General features: G+C 37.2%; 1 protein-coding gene across 1 annotated transcript in view; it reads left to right on the top strand.

The window, feature by feature from the left end:
* LOC122358351 (thrombospondin type-1 domain-containing protein 7A-like) overlaps positions 1-16,546 on the top strand; it is a 91,274-nt gene that overhangs the window by 67,547 nt on the left and 7,181 nt on the right. Inside the window, 14 exon segments of the mRNA XM_043258139.1 lie at positions 381-508; positions 868-971; positions 1,920-2,114; positions 4,132-4,398; positions 7,113-7,292; positions 8,361-8,499; positions 8,605-8,758; positions 9,492-9,633; positions 9,791-9,906; positions 9,990-9,999; positions 10,002-10,106; positions 13,117-13,162; positions 13,164-13,260; positions 14,773-14,947. Coding sequence (XP_043114074.1) covers positions 381-508; positions 868-971; positions 1,920-2,114; positions 4,132-4,398; positions 7,113-7,292; positions 8,361-8,499; positions 8,605-8,758; positions 9,492-9,633; positions 9,791-9,906; positions 9,990-9,999; positions 10,002-10,106; positions 13,117-13,162; positions 13,164-13,260; positions 14,773-14,947 — 1,858 coding nt within the window.

The following is a 16,546-nucleotide window of genomic DNA, read 5'->3' as shown; positions in this document are numbered from 1 at the left end:
TCTCACAGAACATTGAATAATCAGATTAATCAGCACAAATTTATAGATGCCTTCACCCAGTGGAGCACTACAGTCAAAGTATGAATCTCTGAAAAGAGTTTATCAAGAAAAAAAAGCTTAATATTAGTCATTAAACTATAAAATGGTAGTTGGGATGTGCTGATATTTTCATATATATATATATATATATATATATATATATATATATATATATATAAACGGTTAAGGTTGGATAAAGACATGTTAAATGTAACAAAGTCGTATAGAGATTTGTGTACTGATTAGATCTGTGAGTAGGGATTGCGTTTTTGCAAGATTTTCTATATTTATTCATGACAGGTTCATATCTTCTGTTCATCCTCTCGTGTATATCCAGGTGGTCCTGTCAAAAGAAACAATCAAGGAAACGCATTATCATACAGCTTCCAGCTAACGGGGGCCAAGACTGTCCAGAAGTGCTCTTCCAGGAGAAGGAATGTGATGCTGGATCTGTTTGTCCAGGCTACAGGTGAACATACGTACCTCTGTTTGCAATTATAGTACAGAAATTTCATAAAACCATTTTAATTTAATTTAATTTTACTTTGCATAATTTTATTTTTATTATACTTTTTACATTATTATTATTCATTTTATAATTTTCAAATATTTATTTATTGTTTTTTGTCTGAGTTTATTAAAACAAAATTCTATTAATAAATGTTAATGTAATAATTTTGTATCTAGTATTATATATTATTATACTGTACATATAGCAATGATAGAGAGGCCAGTTTATATGGGTATATATATATATATATATATATATATATATATAGTATATGTGTGTATACTGTGTATGTGTGTATAATTGCTATTGTGCTACAGGTGGAAAACCCACAAGTGGCGCAGGTGTCAGTTGGTTCCCTGGACCATTCGTCAGGAGAGTCCTGGAGCACAAGAGACCTGTGGACCAGGACTACAGGCTAGAGGTACAGAAAAAAACTCCATTATCAACTTAAAATGAGATGCAACATCTTTTAGTGTCTATAAAACTTTGTTGTCGCTTCACTGTAGCTAGGGAGACTGTTAAATGTGTGGTAAATGCATGAGATTGCTAGTAATTCGATCTGTGACTGAGTGTTACCATCAAAGGGCTGCGTAAACTCTTCTGGATTTAAAGTAAATGTTATTTCAGAGATTCGGGAAGCTGTCTGAAGCAGTCACGAGCGATATCCTTTGCTCTGACTCTTACCAGTAAACCCTTTCAGGGTTCAAATTCAGGCCATTAGTGTGGTGTGTTTGAAAAAACGTACCTGAAACTGAAAGATGAGAGTCTTGTGATATGTATGCCCGGAGACAGTAATTTTTTCATGCTATATCACTGATAGAGATGCATTTACAGCATACGGGAGGCTCCACTGACATAAAAGCACTTTTATGAGGGAACCTTAACTTGGGTTAAATTTTTAGGCTAAATGTGGGGTCTTGCTTTTTAAAAAATGATGGTGTGAGCAGTAAAGAAAAAAGTATAGTCTGCAGGTTGTTCTTAATATCACATAGCAGTACTTCGCAGTACTTCAAAAAGCTTCTTCATAGATCACCTTCTCAGTACTGCTCACATTAACAAGCATTACCCGTAATAGTATCCCTCAATACACCAGCATGTATGAAAAAAAAAATCCAATCCAATAGCTTTCACCCTCATTCAACGATATAAATCTGGATCCGTCCGGCTACTCAAGTCAATAGGCATTTAACCACCCTCTCGCGTAATCCATCACACGATGCTTATCTTTATTCAGTGTGTGTGGCTTTATAGGTGAGAGTGGACTGATATTTATCAGCATTAACTCAGAGTAGTGTTCCCCCTATTTAGTTTTGTTTCTTTGTCTGCTAGTACAATTGGTTTATGACCTCTTCCTTCTTTTCTCCCTCAGCCGTATCGTGTAAAAAGCTGGATGGTGGACCTGCAGACGTTGCTGCCTGTCTTAAGTTGGCGGGTCCTATGCCTCAACTCACTCAGTCCTGTCAGCTTCCATGCCAGGATGACTGCCAGCTGACCACCTGGTCCAAATTCTCATCCTGCGCTGCTGATTGTGTGGGTGTCCGAACTAGGAAAAGAACTCTTGTTGGTAAGTTTGTGTTCCGAAGACGAGCTTAGGTCTTATGGGTTTGGAATGACATCAGGGTAAATAATTAATGACAGAATGTTCATTTTGCGGTGAACCGACCCTTTAAGACTTCCTGATGCCAAGTCAACAAAAAGGCTCTTCTCACGTGATGATTCTCTCAGGTGCTTTGTCATCATATATATAAAAAATATATAATTTATACATACATTTATCATTTATATATCTGTCACATGATCCTTCAGAAATCATTCTAATGTGCTGATTTGCTGCTCAGGTTTTGGTGGAAACTTATTTGTAGGCTTTGATGAATAGTGGATAATAAAAAAAAACTTTTGTAACACTGTTACAGTCAGTTTTACCAAACAGGGAAAATCTGCGTAGATGGGCTCAGTAATAATCTCTGCAGGCAATTTACTAACAAAACTCAAATTGAAGATCACAGACGCAACACATCATTTGCATACCGACCTACACAATGTACCAAATGCAGTTTTTGTGAATAAGCAATAAATAAATAAATAAATAAATGATCCACAGTATGCTGAAAATAACCCGAGGCCCAAAATGAAGGGTTGTAACAGTTTTGATGGAGCTTGTATTGTGTGACTCCTTGTTGAGGGTTCCAAGTCGTCATTTATTTCCCGAAGCAAATTAAAAATAACATTCCTTGGCAAACGATATGTTCAGATAATGTGTTCTTTCCAAATAAATTAATAGCCTACGTGTGGAAACATCCTCTCCCTTTTACCATGCGCTCTCTGTTTTCTGTGGTGCCTCATCTTAGTAACGAATTACATCAATTTCAAATGCAACATTCCTTTTGGGCATTAAGTAATGGCGCAAATGCCAGTAATTCATGCATTGCAGCAAACATTAGTAAATTGCGGTGCGTGATTCATTTAAATACTCTCCTCCCATAAATTTTGCATCTGAAAGGGAAACTCCTTGAAATGCATATTTAATATGGTTAGGCGCGAAAATAACTTTGTCCAAGCCTTTTCAGTGCTAATTCTTTACTGTACATCATTAGTAAATTCTGACATTACTATTTTTAACACCAAAAGCTGCTGGTAAAATGTTTAAAATGAACATTTGTATCAGGCTCTTATGTTCAGTAAATTTGTTCTAATGGCAAAGTGAAATAACTAAACATAAATATAGGAGCCAGATAAAAAAGCTTATTTAGAATAAAATTCCAGACAGAACTTAGAGGCTTTTTGCATCTCTTTTGCAACTCTTCATTTTATTATATATATATATATATATATATATATATATATATATATATATATATATATATATATATATATATATATATATATAGATATAGATAGATATATATAGATAGATATATATAGATGACCCCAAACTTAGAACTAAAGACAAACGTCTATGTTATAACGTTAACATGTTTCTAAAATTGGCTTTTTATTGATTTGTGTATATGTGTGTGTTTGTTAGTAATTAAAAAAATTACATGCAGATTTAGTGCTGTAATTTTTATAAAATAATTATGAATTTTAAATTTATTTATATTTATTATTAGTATTAGATTTGATATATGCACAAAGGAAAGCTCTCTGTGTTGCAAAAATGTTCTTTTTGTTAGGTGCATTTACCTGTACCACAGTTGAGCCAGAAATGTGGTTTAACCTTTAGTATAATGTGCCATGAGAAGCTTAGTTGGTTATTTAGAGGTTAACAGAATACAATGTGTGTGCCAAAGACCTATTTGCCCTTTGGAAGACCTGCTGTAAGTCAAGTAACTTTGCAAAAGGATTACATAAGATTAGTGCAATAGGTCTTTCAATTTGGGTAAGTCTGCTTACTCATGATTACCAGATCAGTGTGTTTTGACCACAGGAGTTCGATACTATTACAGGATCATTCTGTTTGGGGTGCATTCCGTATTGTATTGTTACAAACAGTTTATTTCCCTGAACATGAAAGCATATTTAAATAGATAACATGATCTAATATCTCTAACTGCTGTACGTTTGCGATTTGTCTGGAACAGGTAAAAGCAAAAAGAGAGAACAGTGTAAAAACACACAGATGTATCCTCTGAGCGAAACCCAGTACTGCCCCTGCAACAAGTACAATGCCCAGCCCGTGGGGAACTGGTCTGACTGCATCCTGCCCGAGGGCGGGCGAGTAGAGGGCCTTTTGGGTATGAAAGTGCAAGGTGATATCAAGGAGTGTGGCCAGGGTTACCGGTTTCAAGCCATGGTGTGCTATGACCAGGACAGCCGCCTCGTGGAGACGTCACGCTGCAACAGTCACGGTGGGTGAAAAAAGCTAGTGTCATTGTCAAAATAATGATTCATTTACTTCCCTATCTGCCGTTGGTCGCACAAACAGATTGCACCTCTTACGTCATTGATTGGGACGGTGTTAAACTTTAGAAGAGTCGAGAAGAGTGTTAATGTTTGTGCTGACTTATTTAATTGTTTATTTATTAATTTATCTATTTTTTTTTCTCTTCTTGTCAATTTAGGTTGTCATTTGGATATTAGAAAATATTTTTGATGAAGGTTTCATGTATTTGAAACAATTACCTTAAACTGAAAGTGGGTGTATGGGTAATTTTTCCAAAATATGCTCAGTGAAAAAAATTGTCTAACTGAATATTTTTGCAAGTAAAGATATCTAAACATTCTTAATTCACGCTATTTTTAAATGTACAGCATGCAAGTACTAAACTGAGTTCTCATTCACACACAAGTTTACGTTAAAAACACACGTTACGTTACAAAAACAGTTATGTTGGTTATGTCTGTGAAGTTAAACAGCTGGGACAGAAATCACCTGTTTATTTTAGACCTGTGTGGCAGCAGCAGTATGACCCTAAGGCTAGGTCTCTAAATAGCGTCCTGTGCTCGTCTGTGCACCCAAAGACAGAACAGTTAAGTGCTTTGCACAAACTTTTGTCACGGCATTAGAACTGGTACACCTTTGTCACTTATGAAATCGAAACGGTGGCGCAGCAGGTGGAAATTTACAGATTAAGAGGCGGCAATATTATAGTGAGATCCCTTTGCAGCGTCACAAGGGGAACGAGTTCAGACGTAAAACAAAATGACTGAGTTGCTCTTTTTCACGTTTCCTTGGTTGGTAGATGCACTGGGGACCTGATTATTGCTCTTAAAACTTGGAAAAGTCAGATTTTCATGTTGTCACCTTTAAATTTTTTATTTTCTTACTCCCAATTTTTTCTTGTTTCATGAACTCACTTTGTAATAAAACAAGATGCAGAGTGATATATTGTGTTGTTTTACTCGTGATGCAAATATACCTTGATTTATGCAAGTTTAAACATCATTACTTTAAAGGAAGTGAAATGAATCCATCTGAATATCACGTTTATTTAAAGAAAACGGCGTTCGTATCTAATTCCGCTCCGCATCTCTCGCCACCTCCTGCAGCAAGGAGCTCAGAAACAAGAATTTGTCAATCCGTTCCTCTGAGCCCGAGATTAGACTGTAGCAAACTACAGCGTTAGATGAAAGCGGGTGGAATCTCGTGGCCAAGCAGGAGCTCTGTGACGTTAAGGCCTCTCTCTTTATGAGTCACAATCCTCTAGTATGGATTGTACGCTCTCAGCTGGAGGCCTGCGACTGGCTCAAAGACTCGGCATCCCTAGAGTGAAGATGTGCTGACGGAGACTCTCTCTCCCTCTGCCTCCTCTCGTTCTCTTCCTGCTTCCTCTGAGACATCCCTCACTCCAATCAGACCCCATACCCCTCGTGATTTCAAGCGTAGTTGCCATTTTGTGAGGCTGTCAGACTGACATGTTGCCCAAGGCAATTTGTAGGGGGGGGTGTTTAATCCAACTACGAGAAGTTTCTGTGATAGGGAATTTGGTTGTGAAGTACATACAGATATCTTGACTTTTTTGTATATTCATGACTGGTGTAAGAATTATCCAGTTCTTCTGTTATCCAGTTTAGCAGGCAATATAATACAAAACGCGATACGTTTTAATTGAGCTGATTAACAATAGTAAGGTGTTATAATATGAACAATATTTTATTTGTCAATAATTTAACTTTATTTCGCTTAAATCAGCTTTATATTCAACTGAAATTAGATTTTTATTTATGTTTTCTTAATTTGATTTTAAAAATGACATTTTCTTAAATTTAGAATGAAAAATCGTCTAGTATATCTGTGTTTTCCCCACAACCGGAGCAATTCATGTGGATCACAGAATGAAAACTAAAAATAATCTTTTTTTTAATAACATTTTTATTTAACAGTTCCATTTTTTGTTGGTTTATTTCACAATTTGGAGTTTCACAGAATTATATGTTTACTGCATCATTTTGACTTGAATTTTCAATTTGAATTTATTTCTCACAATTGTATTTTTTTTTTCACAAAGTTAAGCGTTAACATCTCACAATATTTCCTGAAAATTTGAGTTAGCAATTATTGACTTTTAGTTATTCCAACTAGACTATTAAACTGTTTACCACAATAATGTATTTAAATAGTCTTTGAGGGAAATATATAGCATAATACAATATAATATAATGTAAAAATCATGAATCATTTGGAATCCCATTTACTTTTTTAACAGCAACCTTCCATCATGTTTGCTCAGCTTTAGATTATTCTTTTTTTCTACACATCATTCGTTAAATCTGATGTTCTTGTGGTTTTGAAGGAGGAACATATACATGGAATACTTAAAACCTGCTGTTTTAATAATCCTCTGAAATGCTCAGGACTTGAGCTGTCTCACGCAGCTTTCCCATTCCTGAAAGAATCCATGACCTTTGCGAGTTGCGATGTAAAATGAAACTTCAGCAGACTATATCAGTGCAAATGCCACAACCTTGACCTTAACGCTGCTTTAACATAGACACTCTGCGCTGTTTCATCTGTCACAATTTATTAGACTAACTCTAAACCATCATCATACTGTATCGTGTTGGTTTGACTTGCTATAATAGACACACTAAGTTTCATTCCTCTCTTTCTTATCTGTTGTAGGTTATATAGAGGAGGCGTGTATCATCCCGTGTCCGTCTGACTGTAAGCTCAGCGAATGGTCAAATTGGTCCCGTTGCAGTAAGTCCTGTGGCAGTGGAGTCAAAGTGCGGTCCAAGTGGCTTCGAGAGAAACCTTATAACGGTGGCAGGCCCTGCCCCAAACTGGACCATGTCAATCAGGTATGCAGGGAAATCTTAGGGGTTATATTTTTTTATGAATGTGCGCCTGTCTTGTTTTAAGGATTAATTACTGGGTGTTGTAAATTTTTAATCAAAAGACTAAACAGAATACCATGTTTTTTAATGCACAGCAATGTGGTTTACTAATATGTTCATATAATCACGGGATATTGTTTGTGCATCATATCTTTAGATCACTGCTAGGCTAAGATTATGTGAGTTTACACAGATTAAAAAGATCTTCTGAGGTTTTGGAAGTGATTGCATATAACAACTTATTCATTTCTCCCTTTCATCTTCTCTCTCTCTCTCTTAAAATGGCGGGAATCCTGCAACAGGCTCAGGTAAAAATCTCAGGTTTTAAATGATTGATGATGGTGCATGTGATTAACCAATTATTTTTGAATGGTAATTTTTTTATGCTAATTATCCAATTTTGATCTATTATTCATTTCCAAGTTCTTGATGAATGTATGACTTTAAGGTCCAAGGACGTAGGAAGGATCTTAAAACTGACAGGACACATTACAAACCTGATTGGCTTGGCTCATAAATAGTATGCAGGTCAAATAATTGAAAGGAAAATGACCACTACCATTGAATGCAACTTTTACTATTATAATCTTAATGTTTTTCGGTATTATTATCCTAATGTTCAAAAATGTGTTAATTTTAGAGCATTAATTCATAATGAGTAATATATTACCTAAATAAAAAAAATTGTCTTGTGCTCACCAAGGTTGTAAAATGCAGTAAATATTTTAATATTCTGAAATATTATTACAAATAATTGATTCATAATGTAATGTATTCCATGTTACATCCTTCAGAAATGATTGTTCCAGAGATTTCATGTGAATGATTTTGGTGAAGCATTTCTTATTATTTTAAAAGTAGATTTTAGTTGAAACAGTGAATTAATAAATGCTGTAAATAATTGTTAGTTCATGATAACTAAACAACTAAAAAAATAATAATAATAATACTTTAAAGTGCTAACATTTAAAGCTTTTAAAACATAATTATTAACTAAAAAGTTGCCGACCAAGCTGAAGCCTGTGTGTTGTCTCTCAGGTGTATGAAGTGGTACCATGTCTGAGCGACTGCAGTCAGTATGTCTGGGTGGCTGAGCCGTGGAGCGTCTGGAAGGTCAGTAATGTTGACCTGAAGGAGAACTGTGGGGAAGGTGTACAGACGAGGAAAGTCAGGTATGACTGTCTCAAACAACAGCATTATTACTGCTAGCCACATTGTTTTGGTGGATGTGTGTATGATAATGCTAACAAAGGTTTTTTGTGTTTTTTTTCATGAAGGTGCATGCAGAACACTGTCGATGGACCTTCAGACCCTGTAGAAGACTATCTCTGTGATCCAGAGGAGATGCCGCTTGGAGCCAGAGAGAGCAAGTTGCCCTGTCCTGGGGACTGCGTTTTGACTGACTGGGGCCCTTGGAGTCGATGCCAATTGGTGAGAAGAAACATTGATCAGGAACAGTTTGAATGTTTTAATCCACCCTCACCCACAATGTTGTGATAGATAATAGACTGATGCAACACTTTTCTCTGCATATGTCTCCTGAAAGTCCAGCCTTTATGTGATAAGTTTAAATGTATTAGCCGATTAGCCAGGATGGAGCCTCTTCCACCTATTTTCTCCTGTAGAGGAGGATTTGAGGCATAGCACATTATTCAGAGCTGCTCAACACCAGTCAACCATTTTGGGTCAGCCGTGCACCAGCGGTCAATAAATGCAAATCAAAAGAAGAAAAGGAGTATGCTGGTTGGCCGCTCAGAGTGGGTTGCGAGTTCACACATGAAATCGTTTGCTATGCCATAAGTGTGTGTGTATAGGCATTATTGAGGAATCTCTCAGGGGGAGGGTTACTCACGTCTGTCTCAGTGTGATTCCCAGGCACGCTGCCACTAAACTGCAAGGGTAGCTAATTGCCATGGATACTGAAAGTATCCCTGCGGTGAAAATGCGGGAAGGCTTAAAACATCTTACACATGACATCAGAGAGGAATTTATTTCCCTCAGAAGGAGATGCCAACGTCTGAAATAACAAGGAAAATGTGAAAGCGAAATTAATCCTCTGCACATATGCTGAATATTTCAAGATGTCCTCTCTTTTGTCCATTTGATTGTTCTTTTGTTGTTCATTGATCATTGTTTGTTCATTAAAAGCTTTGGTTTTTTGAAGCCATGCAATGTGAATAGTACAAGGCAGAAGACCGCCAGCCCTATACGTCAGCCTGGGGATGAGAAACAGTGTCCTTCAACTACAGAGAAAGAAACGTGCACCTTGAACACCAACTGCTTCCATTACTCCTATAATATCACAGGTAAATATTTCCACTTTTGTTATGTGCTTTGTCATATGTACTATTTATTTACTATATTACTTTTTTTGCAGTTCGAGGTTTTCATCTTGAATTTTTACATGATAAAAAGAAACGGGTTTATTAGAAATATATATTATTATTTATTTATCCCATCCAGACTGGAGCACATGTCAGCTGAGTGAACGGGCCGTATGCGGGGTTGGATTCAAGACACGCATGCTCGACTGCGTTCGCAGTGATGGCAAGTCTGTGGACCTCAAGTTTTGCGAGGAGGTACTTTTCTGTTAAGAAAACAAGTTTACAAGTGATGCTTCTGTTCTAAATCTAAGTAACTAAATTGACTGTGTTTCTTTTAGCTCGGTCTCGAGAAAAATGGCAGATGAACGCTTCCTGTGTGGTCGAGTGCCCTGTCAACTGCCAGCTGTCTGATTGGTCGTCCTGGTCTGAATGCTCTCACACCTGCGGTCTAGCTGGTAAGCCAACACTTTGTATTGAAGACCTTGATTTGAAACTGGATTTTTGCCAAAAAAGCCCACAAAAAAATAACAGTTTTTGTGACATTATTAAATTTGCACGGCTTGGTTCATTCACACTCTCAGCAGTCAGTCAGTCTGTTTCAGACAAAATCAAAAGCCTCAGGAGGGTCTTTGGGTCTGGCGGTCCAGAACGTTGGTCTTTGATGTTAGCTAACACGACTGGTTCCTTAAATGGCAGGTTTTAGGGAATTACACTGAGCTCTCTACTGTCTTAGAATTACCAAAGCGTTGGCTAAAACCACAAAAAATTTATGGTGTGAGAACAATTGTGTTATCGCCCAGAAGCAGCAATTGAGAGGAGGATAATGATGTCCTTGAGTGTAATTCCATCTGCTCTGACGATTGATTAGGGGCCCATTATGTTTGTGTGCTTGGGGCCTAAGAGACCACTCTGCTACACAAGGTCTTTGAGAGCCAATGGCCAGCGACTGCTAGAGCAAACCCTGCCGCTATATGAAACCTGTGCTGGTTTAGTTCATTGTGGCATCTTTAATCTGTCCCCAGGCAGCAGGATTCCTACAAAGATACAGAATCAGCATCAAATTTCATACTACAGACATTTACATTTTTGGGTTTAATTGGCAATCATTTTTATAATAATTTGTTCAAAAACAAGTTCTTAGTAATGTACTTTTCTATATTCATAGTGATTAATTTCCATTTTAAGGGCCATTTTAAATAAAATTCTCACATGGTATTAGCAACATAAAAAGTGATATATAACATTTTACATAAACATTTTTTAGAGATGCCATGAATTATTAATTAATGAATGAAGACTGACTTTTGATACATTCATGAGGGTCTCATCTATGATATCCTCTATTTTGAATGTGTTTTTCTCCCTTAATTTTTCTGCACATTACTCGCATCTAATTAATTTTTTTGTCCACAAAGTAACTTTGTTTTGGTAGAATTTTCTTAATAGTTAGTAAGGTAATCATTAAATTTAGTTATCAGAATCAGGGATGGTTATCCATATTGTATTAATATTTGAATATTTAATGTTATTATAGAAATGATTATATCAGGTATATTCTTCATTATAGAGTCTACATATCCAAATTGCTAATAAATAAACGATTAGTGTTGTAAATTATTCAATTATTTTATTGCTAGTCCTTGACCCAACTAGCACCCATGAACATCATGAAATCAGTCATGAAGTTATATATTTTGTCATCAAAGGAAAACTGAATGCAAAAATCATGCAATGCAAAGTGAATTAAAACCCAGTTGGAAGTGGAGCCATGAGCTAATCGTCCTGCATTGGCTGTCCTGTGACAGACTGGTTATGCAGTTTGCCTAAACCTGGTGCCTTGGCCACCAGTAGAGACAGGAAGAGATGAAAAGAAAGAGCGAGAGAGAGAACTGAGAGAATGAGCAATCCCTACAGCTAAAAACTCTCAAAAAGGCACACAAGCACTTGTGTATGTACAGCTTTCCCAACTGAACCCAGCATATAAAAAGAGGATGCAAGGCACTGGGAGTTGATTTGGTTTGTGGCTGCTGGAAAGCATGGAGCTTCACAGAGGTTTCTCCTCAGGGATGGTCCATCACGGAAGACTGCGGCGAAGATGAATTACATCTGGTACAACTAGCTTCAGGGCAACGTGTCAGCTGAGGACTGGGCTATGATCATGTTTAACATTACGAAGTGCCTAGCCGTACCCTCCAAGGTTGTGTACATCCAGCTTTTTTCATAATAAAACTAACTGCAAAGAAGTTAGTAACAGACCACTGCCCAGAATCGTGTCTGCTAGGCTTGATGACCTTTTGGCACCACTTTTCAGTGCCAAAACTTGTATTTGCAAACCACCCGACATCCAGTTTAACCAACTCAAAATGTTTGGTTTGATTGCTTCTTAAGCACCAAATCAGCATAATTACAATGATTCCCGAAGCATCACGTGACACTGAAGACAGGAGTAAAAGGCTGCTGAGAATTCAGCTTTGCCATCACAATAATAAATTGCATTTTATAATATATTAAAACAGAAACTGCTTTTTAGACTGTAAAAGTTAGGTTATTACAGTTTGTACTGTATGTTTTGTTCAAATAAATGATGTTACTGATGTTACTGCCCCCAATCCCCTATCCATGAAGAAAGCTGAATATGGACACATTTACAGGGAGAAAGAAGACAAGTTCTACGCTAGAAAAGCAGTGTAGATCCTAAATAGTCTGTATTTTTAGGTTTAGTAGTGGTATTTTCATAGAAAATACATAAATATCTTTAAGTGCTCGCTTTGTAGTAATTTTAGTAACATACGTTATGAAGTTTTATGAAGGTTTAGCTATTTAGTTCGTTGTGTTACCACCTGCCTTGCAAAATAATCGTTCTTGTGGGAAAAGGGTGTGGAGTTTTATTGCAAGCTTCCCCTGGGCTCCACTCTTAAACAGCAGGATGCATTCTGCCTGAAAGAGCCTACACTCCATTTCTCTCCATCCTTCTCCTCAGCCCTGCAGAATCGATTTAAGAAAATCAAGAGGGGGAGAGATGAATATTCAGAGTGGTTTCAGGGCTTGGAATTAGGCTTGAAAAATGCCTGGCAGATTAAGTTATTCACAGATGGTTGGAACTTTACTACACAGAAAGAAAGACTTTCAGGTCACACATGGTTTTTGACTTTCCATTGGAGGAAGATTGAGTTACCTGGGATTAGAGTGTGCGTGTGTGTAACATGAGATGATTCACTTACTGTAAAAGCCTTTATTTCATTCAAGGAGTCACTTTGCTTGATGTTAAAGCATCATCTTTAGCAAGCATGAGAAAGAACTTGGGAGTTGTGCTTCCAGTATGTAAGTGAATTTGAAATAGCATTTGTCATGTGTTATAGAAAATGTTATTTTTTGACCACAACATACATCAAATACTAAGGGTTTTAAAACTTAAGTAATGTTGCAGTGCAGCATTGTGAAAGATATCTGCATTGTTTCTTGTAGGGAAGCTCTGGAGAAGGAGAATCGTGATCCAGGCCTCTCAGGAGACGGACGCCGTGTTCCTCACAGCTGGAACAGTGGAAGCCCTGTCCTGTTAAACCCTGCTACAGCTGGAGGTACAGCGCCTGGTCTCCATGCAAATCTGAGGTGAGTTTGATGATCAATCACTCAGATTGCATTGCATTGAATTGCATTGAATCATACATGGCATTTATAATATTAATGTTAAAAAAGATTTCTCAAATAAATGCTGTTGTTTTTAACTGTCTATTCATCAAAGAATCCTTAACCATCCTAAAACTACAATTGTTTTCAACACTGATAAAAATAAGAAAAAGAAAGTTTACCACACAGCTCTTTAGATGCTCAAATTGGTGTTTCTTTACCTACCTGGTCTCATGGCATAAACGTACCTTGGTATAATCTTTTGTGAAACACAAAATGCGTAGGTTTGTTCGGGTAGCTCATGGAGTACAGAGACATACTTGAGAGGTGAGGAGCTCCGGTTGTGAATACAGTGTAACTACAGTTCAACAATTCAGTTCAAATCTGTGCATAAAATGAATTTGAAATGGCACAGTTGCATCAACAAATGTGCTTTTAGTTCAGTTTTGGATTTGTTATTTTTAGGGCTGGATTTGGTGTAGGGAATATTTCCAACATGATAGAGCATTAACTTTTGGCAGCAAATATTTAACGTAATACAAGCACAGCATTATGCACCAATATCAACCTAATAAAAATGTGCCAAGGTTTGTTTATTGAACCTGTGTTTTGGTGCCACTCAGTGGACGTTTCTCTTTGAAACTGTGGTGAAACGTGCAGTGAGGCATGTAAAAACAGTGCAGAGGTACGTATTTTTATGAGACCAGGTTGATCTTTACATTATTGACAACGAACAATGGACTGAAATTTCACAAAATGTAACCATACCTTTATGCATAAGACAGCAGCCTAATTGCATAAAACCCATGTAATGCAATGAACATTTCCAAAAGCAGGTTTCATCTTTCTTGAGGTGCACTTTGCTATAGTAAACCACCATCACTTCATTCCATCTGCAGCAGTGTTTAGGTATATTTAGAATACTCCCCAATCTCTCCTGCTTTTTGGCCTTTCCGCAGCATTTGTGCTGTCGTCTTCTTCCTGTCATCAGTCTGGCTTTTTTAGGACCCAACAGGGGGTTTAATTAAAGACAACAGACAGAAGACACAGCCTCTCTCTTCTTCCCTTTATTCCCATCTCTGTCTTTCTCCTCCCCCCCGCTCATACCTCATGCCCCCGTCACAGTGCAGGCTGTGAGAGAATATTGACTCTGGCCTTTGTTCTCGGCTGTCTGTCTCTAAAGTGTCTTCTGACAGCCCTCAGCAGTCTCCAGCAGCATTGCTTAAGCTTGTGCCTCATGTTTTTCGAGATTTTCAGCAGCTATGAAAAAATAATGCCGGTAACTGACAGTGCAGAACATGAGAATGGAGAAACAATGCTGAGATTTCTTCCTGCCTCATTTTGTATCACCATGAGAAGTTTTGCTCTTTCGAGGTCTAGAGCTTCAAAGAGGCTATGTAGAGTTCATCCATATTCTCGAACAAAAGTGCATTTATTTTTACTACAGCTGGTGTCCAGTTGTAGTCATTAATGTCAAAACTCCTGTTTCCTTAGGGTGCTCGGTGTGGAGAGGGCCTGCGCTTCAGGAACGTGTCCTGCTTTGTGTCTGATGGCTCGGGGAAGGATCCGGGCAGTATGGTGGATGAGGAACTGTGTGGAGACCTGGAGCAGACAGTGGATGGGGAAAAACAGATCATCCTGCAGGAGTCCTGCACTGTGCCCTGCCCAGGTAACAGCTAATGCCACTACTGTGAAGACATGCTGTCGTAAATCCACTACACTGATGTAAATCTCAGGTTCAGCAACTGTCAGAGACATTGTAGAGACATTAATCAAATGGTTAATTGCGTATATGTTTGTTATAATACACACTACAGTTTAAAGGTTTGGGATCATTGATTAAATTTAAGTTCATTTTTGTTATATTTATTTAGCTTATTTATTTTTTCATTCTGCAATGATGCATTAAATTAATCAGAAATAACATTAAAGGCATTTCTAATGCTACAAAAAGACTTCTGTTTCAATAAATGCGGTTCTTTTAAAATTTATATTCTGTTAGATAATCCTGTTAATCTGCACAATAGTTTTCAACATTGATAAAAATAACAACAGATGTTGCAATTATGTCTGAAGGATCATGTGTAATTAAACTACTAAAAATGAATCCTTCCATAACCGGGAATAAATTATATTTTATTAATATATTACAATAGAAAACAGTTATTTTAAATTGTGATAATATTTCTGTTTTTGCTGTATTTTGACCAAATTAATGCAGCCTTGGTGAACAAACTTTCAAAAACAGTAAAAAACTGACAAACCCCAAAGTTTTGAAGGGTAATGCATGTGTTTTTCTTTTTTTTCTTTTATTTATTATGACAATATAAAATCCAATTATGCAGCAAAAACATATCATGCTTTCTCCCTCCTTCAAAAAATGAAATAAAAATCAAACAGTATACACTAGAGAAAAATCTTGTGTTCCATCAGCACTCTTTTAAATCTGTCAGACCTACTTTGGCACATTACAAGGCAGCTTTTATGAGACGCCGTGTGAAATATTCACTGGGATATCACACAGCTATAATTCAACACCCTCATATACCTTGCTGTATTACCTCATACAAGCTGCAGAATTAAAGTTCATGGCTTGTTGTCCATTATATTACTGTAATTTCGCAGGAAATTGATGGAACAAAAAAAAAAAATTCAGACTGGCTTTTGAAAGCTTTTTTTTTATTTCAGCAAGTGAGTGACAGATAGTAAGACAACATTTTGACATGTCCTTTGTGGCAGTAGTAGAGGGTCGTGATTGAGGTTTTATAAAGGGACAGTGACAGGAACAACACACCAACTCAAGTCAGTGCAGATTTGTGTTGTTGTAGTTCGAGTTACATGATGCTTTGCCCACAGTGTAGTTGTGATTTTTGCCTTTTTTTTTAGAAAGTTGCACAGTTCTTCACTTGCTCTGACCTTTGACCCCATCATTCATTTTTCATTCTTGAAGCGTAGCTCCCTGCCACACTTCCCATCAAGAAACCTCCAGCTGTGACCTACCGCTGTGCTCTCTCTGTCTTCCCTTTTTTTTTCCCCCGTTCCGATCTCTTTTTTTTCCACACAAATGTTTCTTAAATGACGCTGATACACCCTTTGTGCATTTGAATATTCATCCCAGTGTTGTGTAACTTCATCAGCTATTCACACACAGACTGGAGTGTACTCTGTGAACTCAGGTGTCACATCTGCCTCTGGCGTTTCGCTGCGCACGTGCTCTGATAATCACGATCATAGGATTAGGGCTTTATGGAGCGACAACTTTATGAAT

This window comes from Puntigrus tetrazona, chromosome 15, assembly GCF_018831695.1.
Source record: "Puntigrus tetrazona isolate hp1 chromosome 15, ASM1883169v1, whole genome shotgun sequence".
Classification (NCBI taxonomy): Eukaryota; Metazoa; Chordata; class Actinopteri; order Cypriniformes; family Cyprinidae; genus Puntigrus; species Puntigrus tetrazona.
The sequence above is the reverse complement of the archived record's forward strand: the minus strand, read 5'-3'. Positions and strand labels throughout refer to the sequence as shown.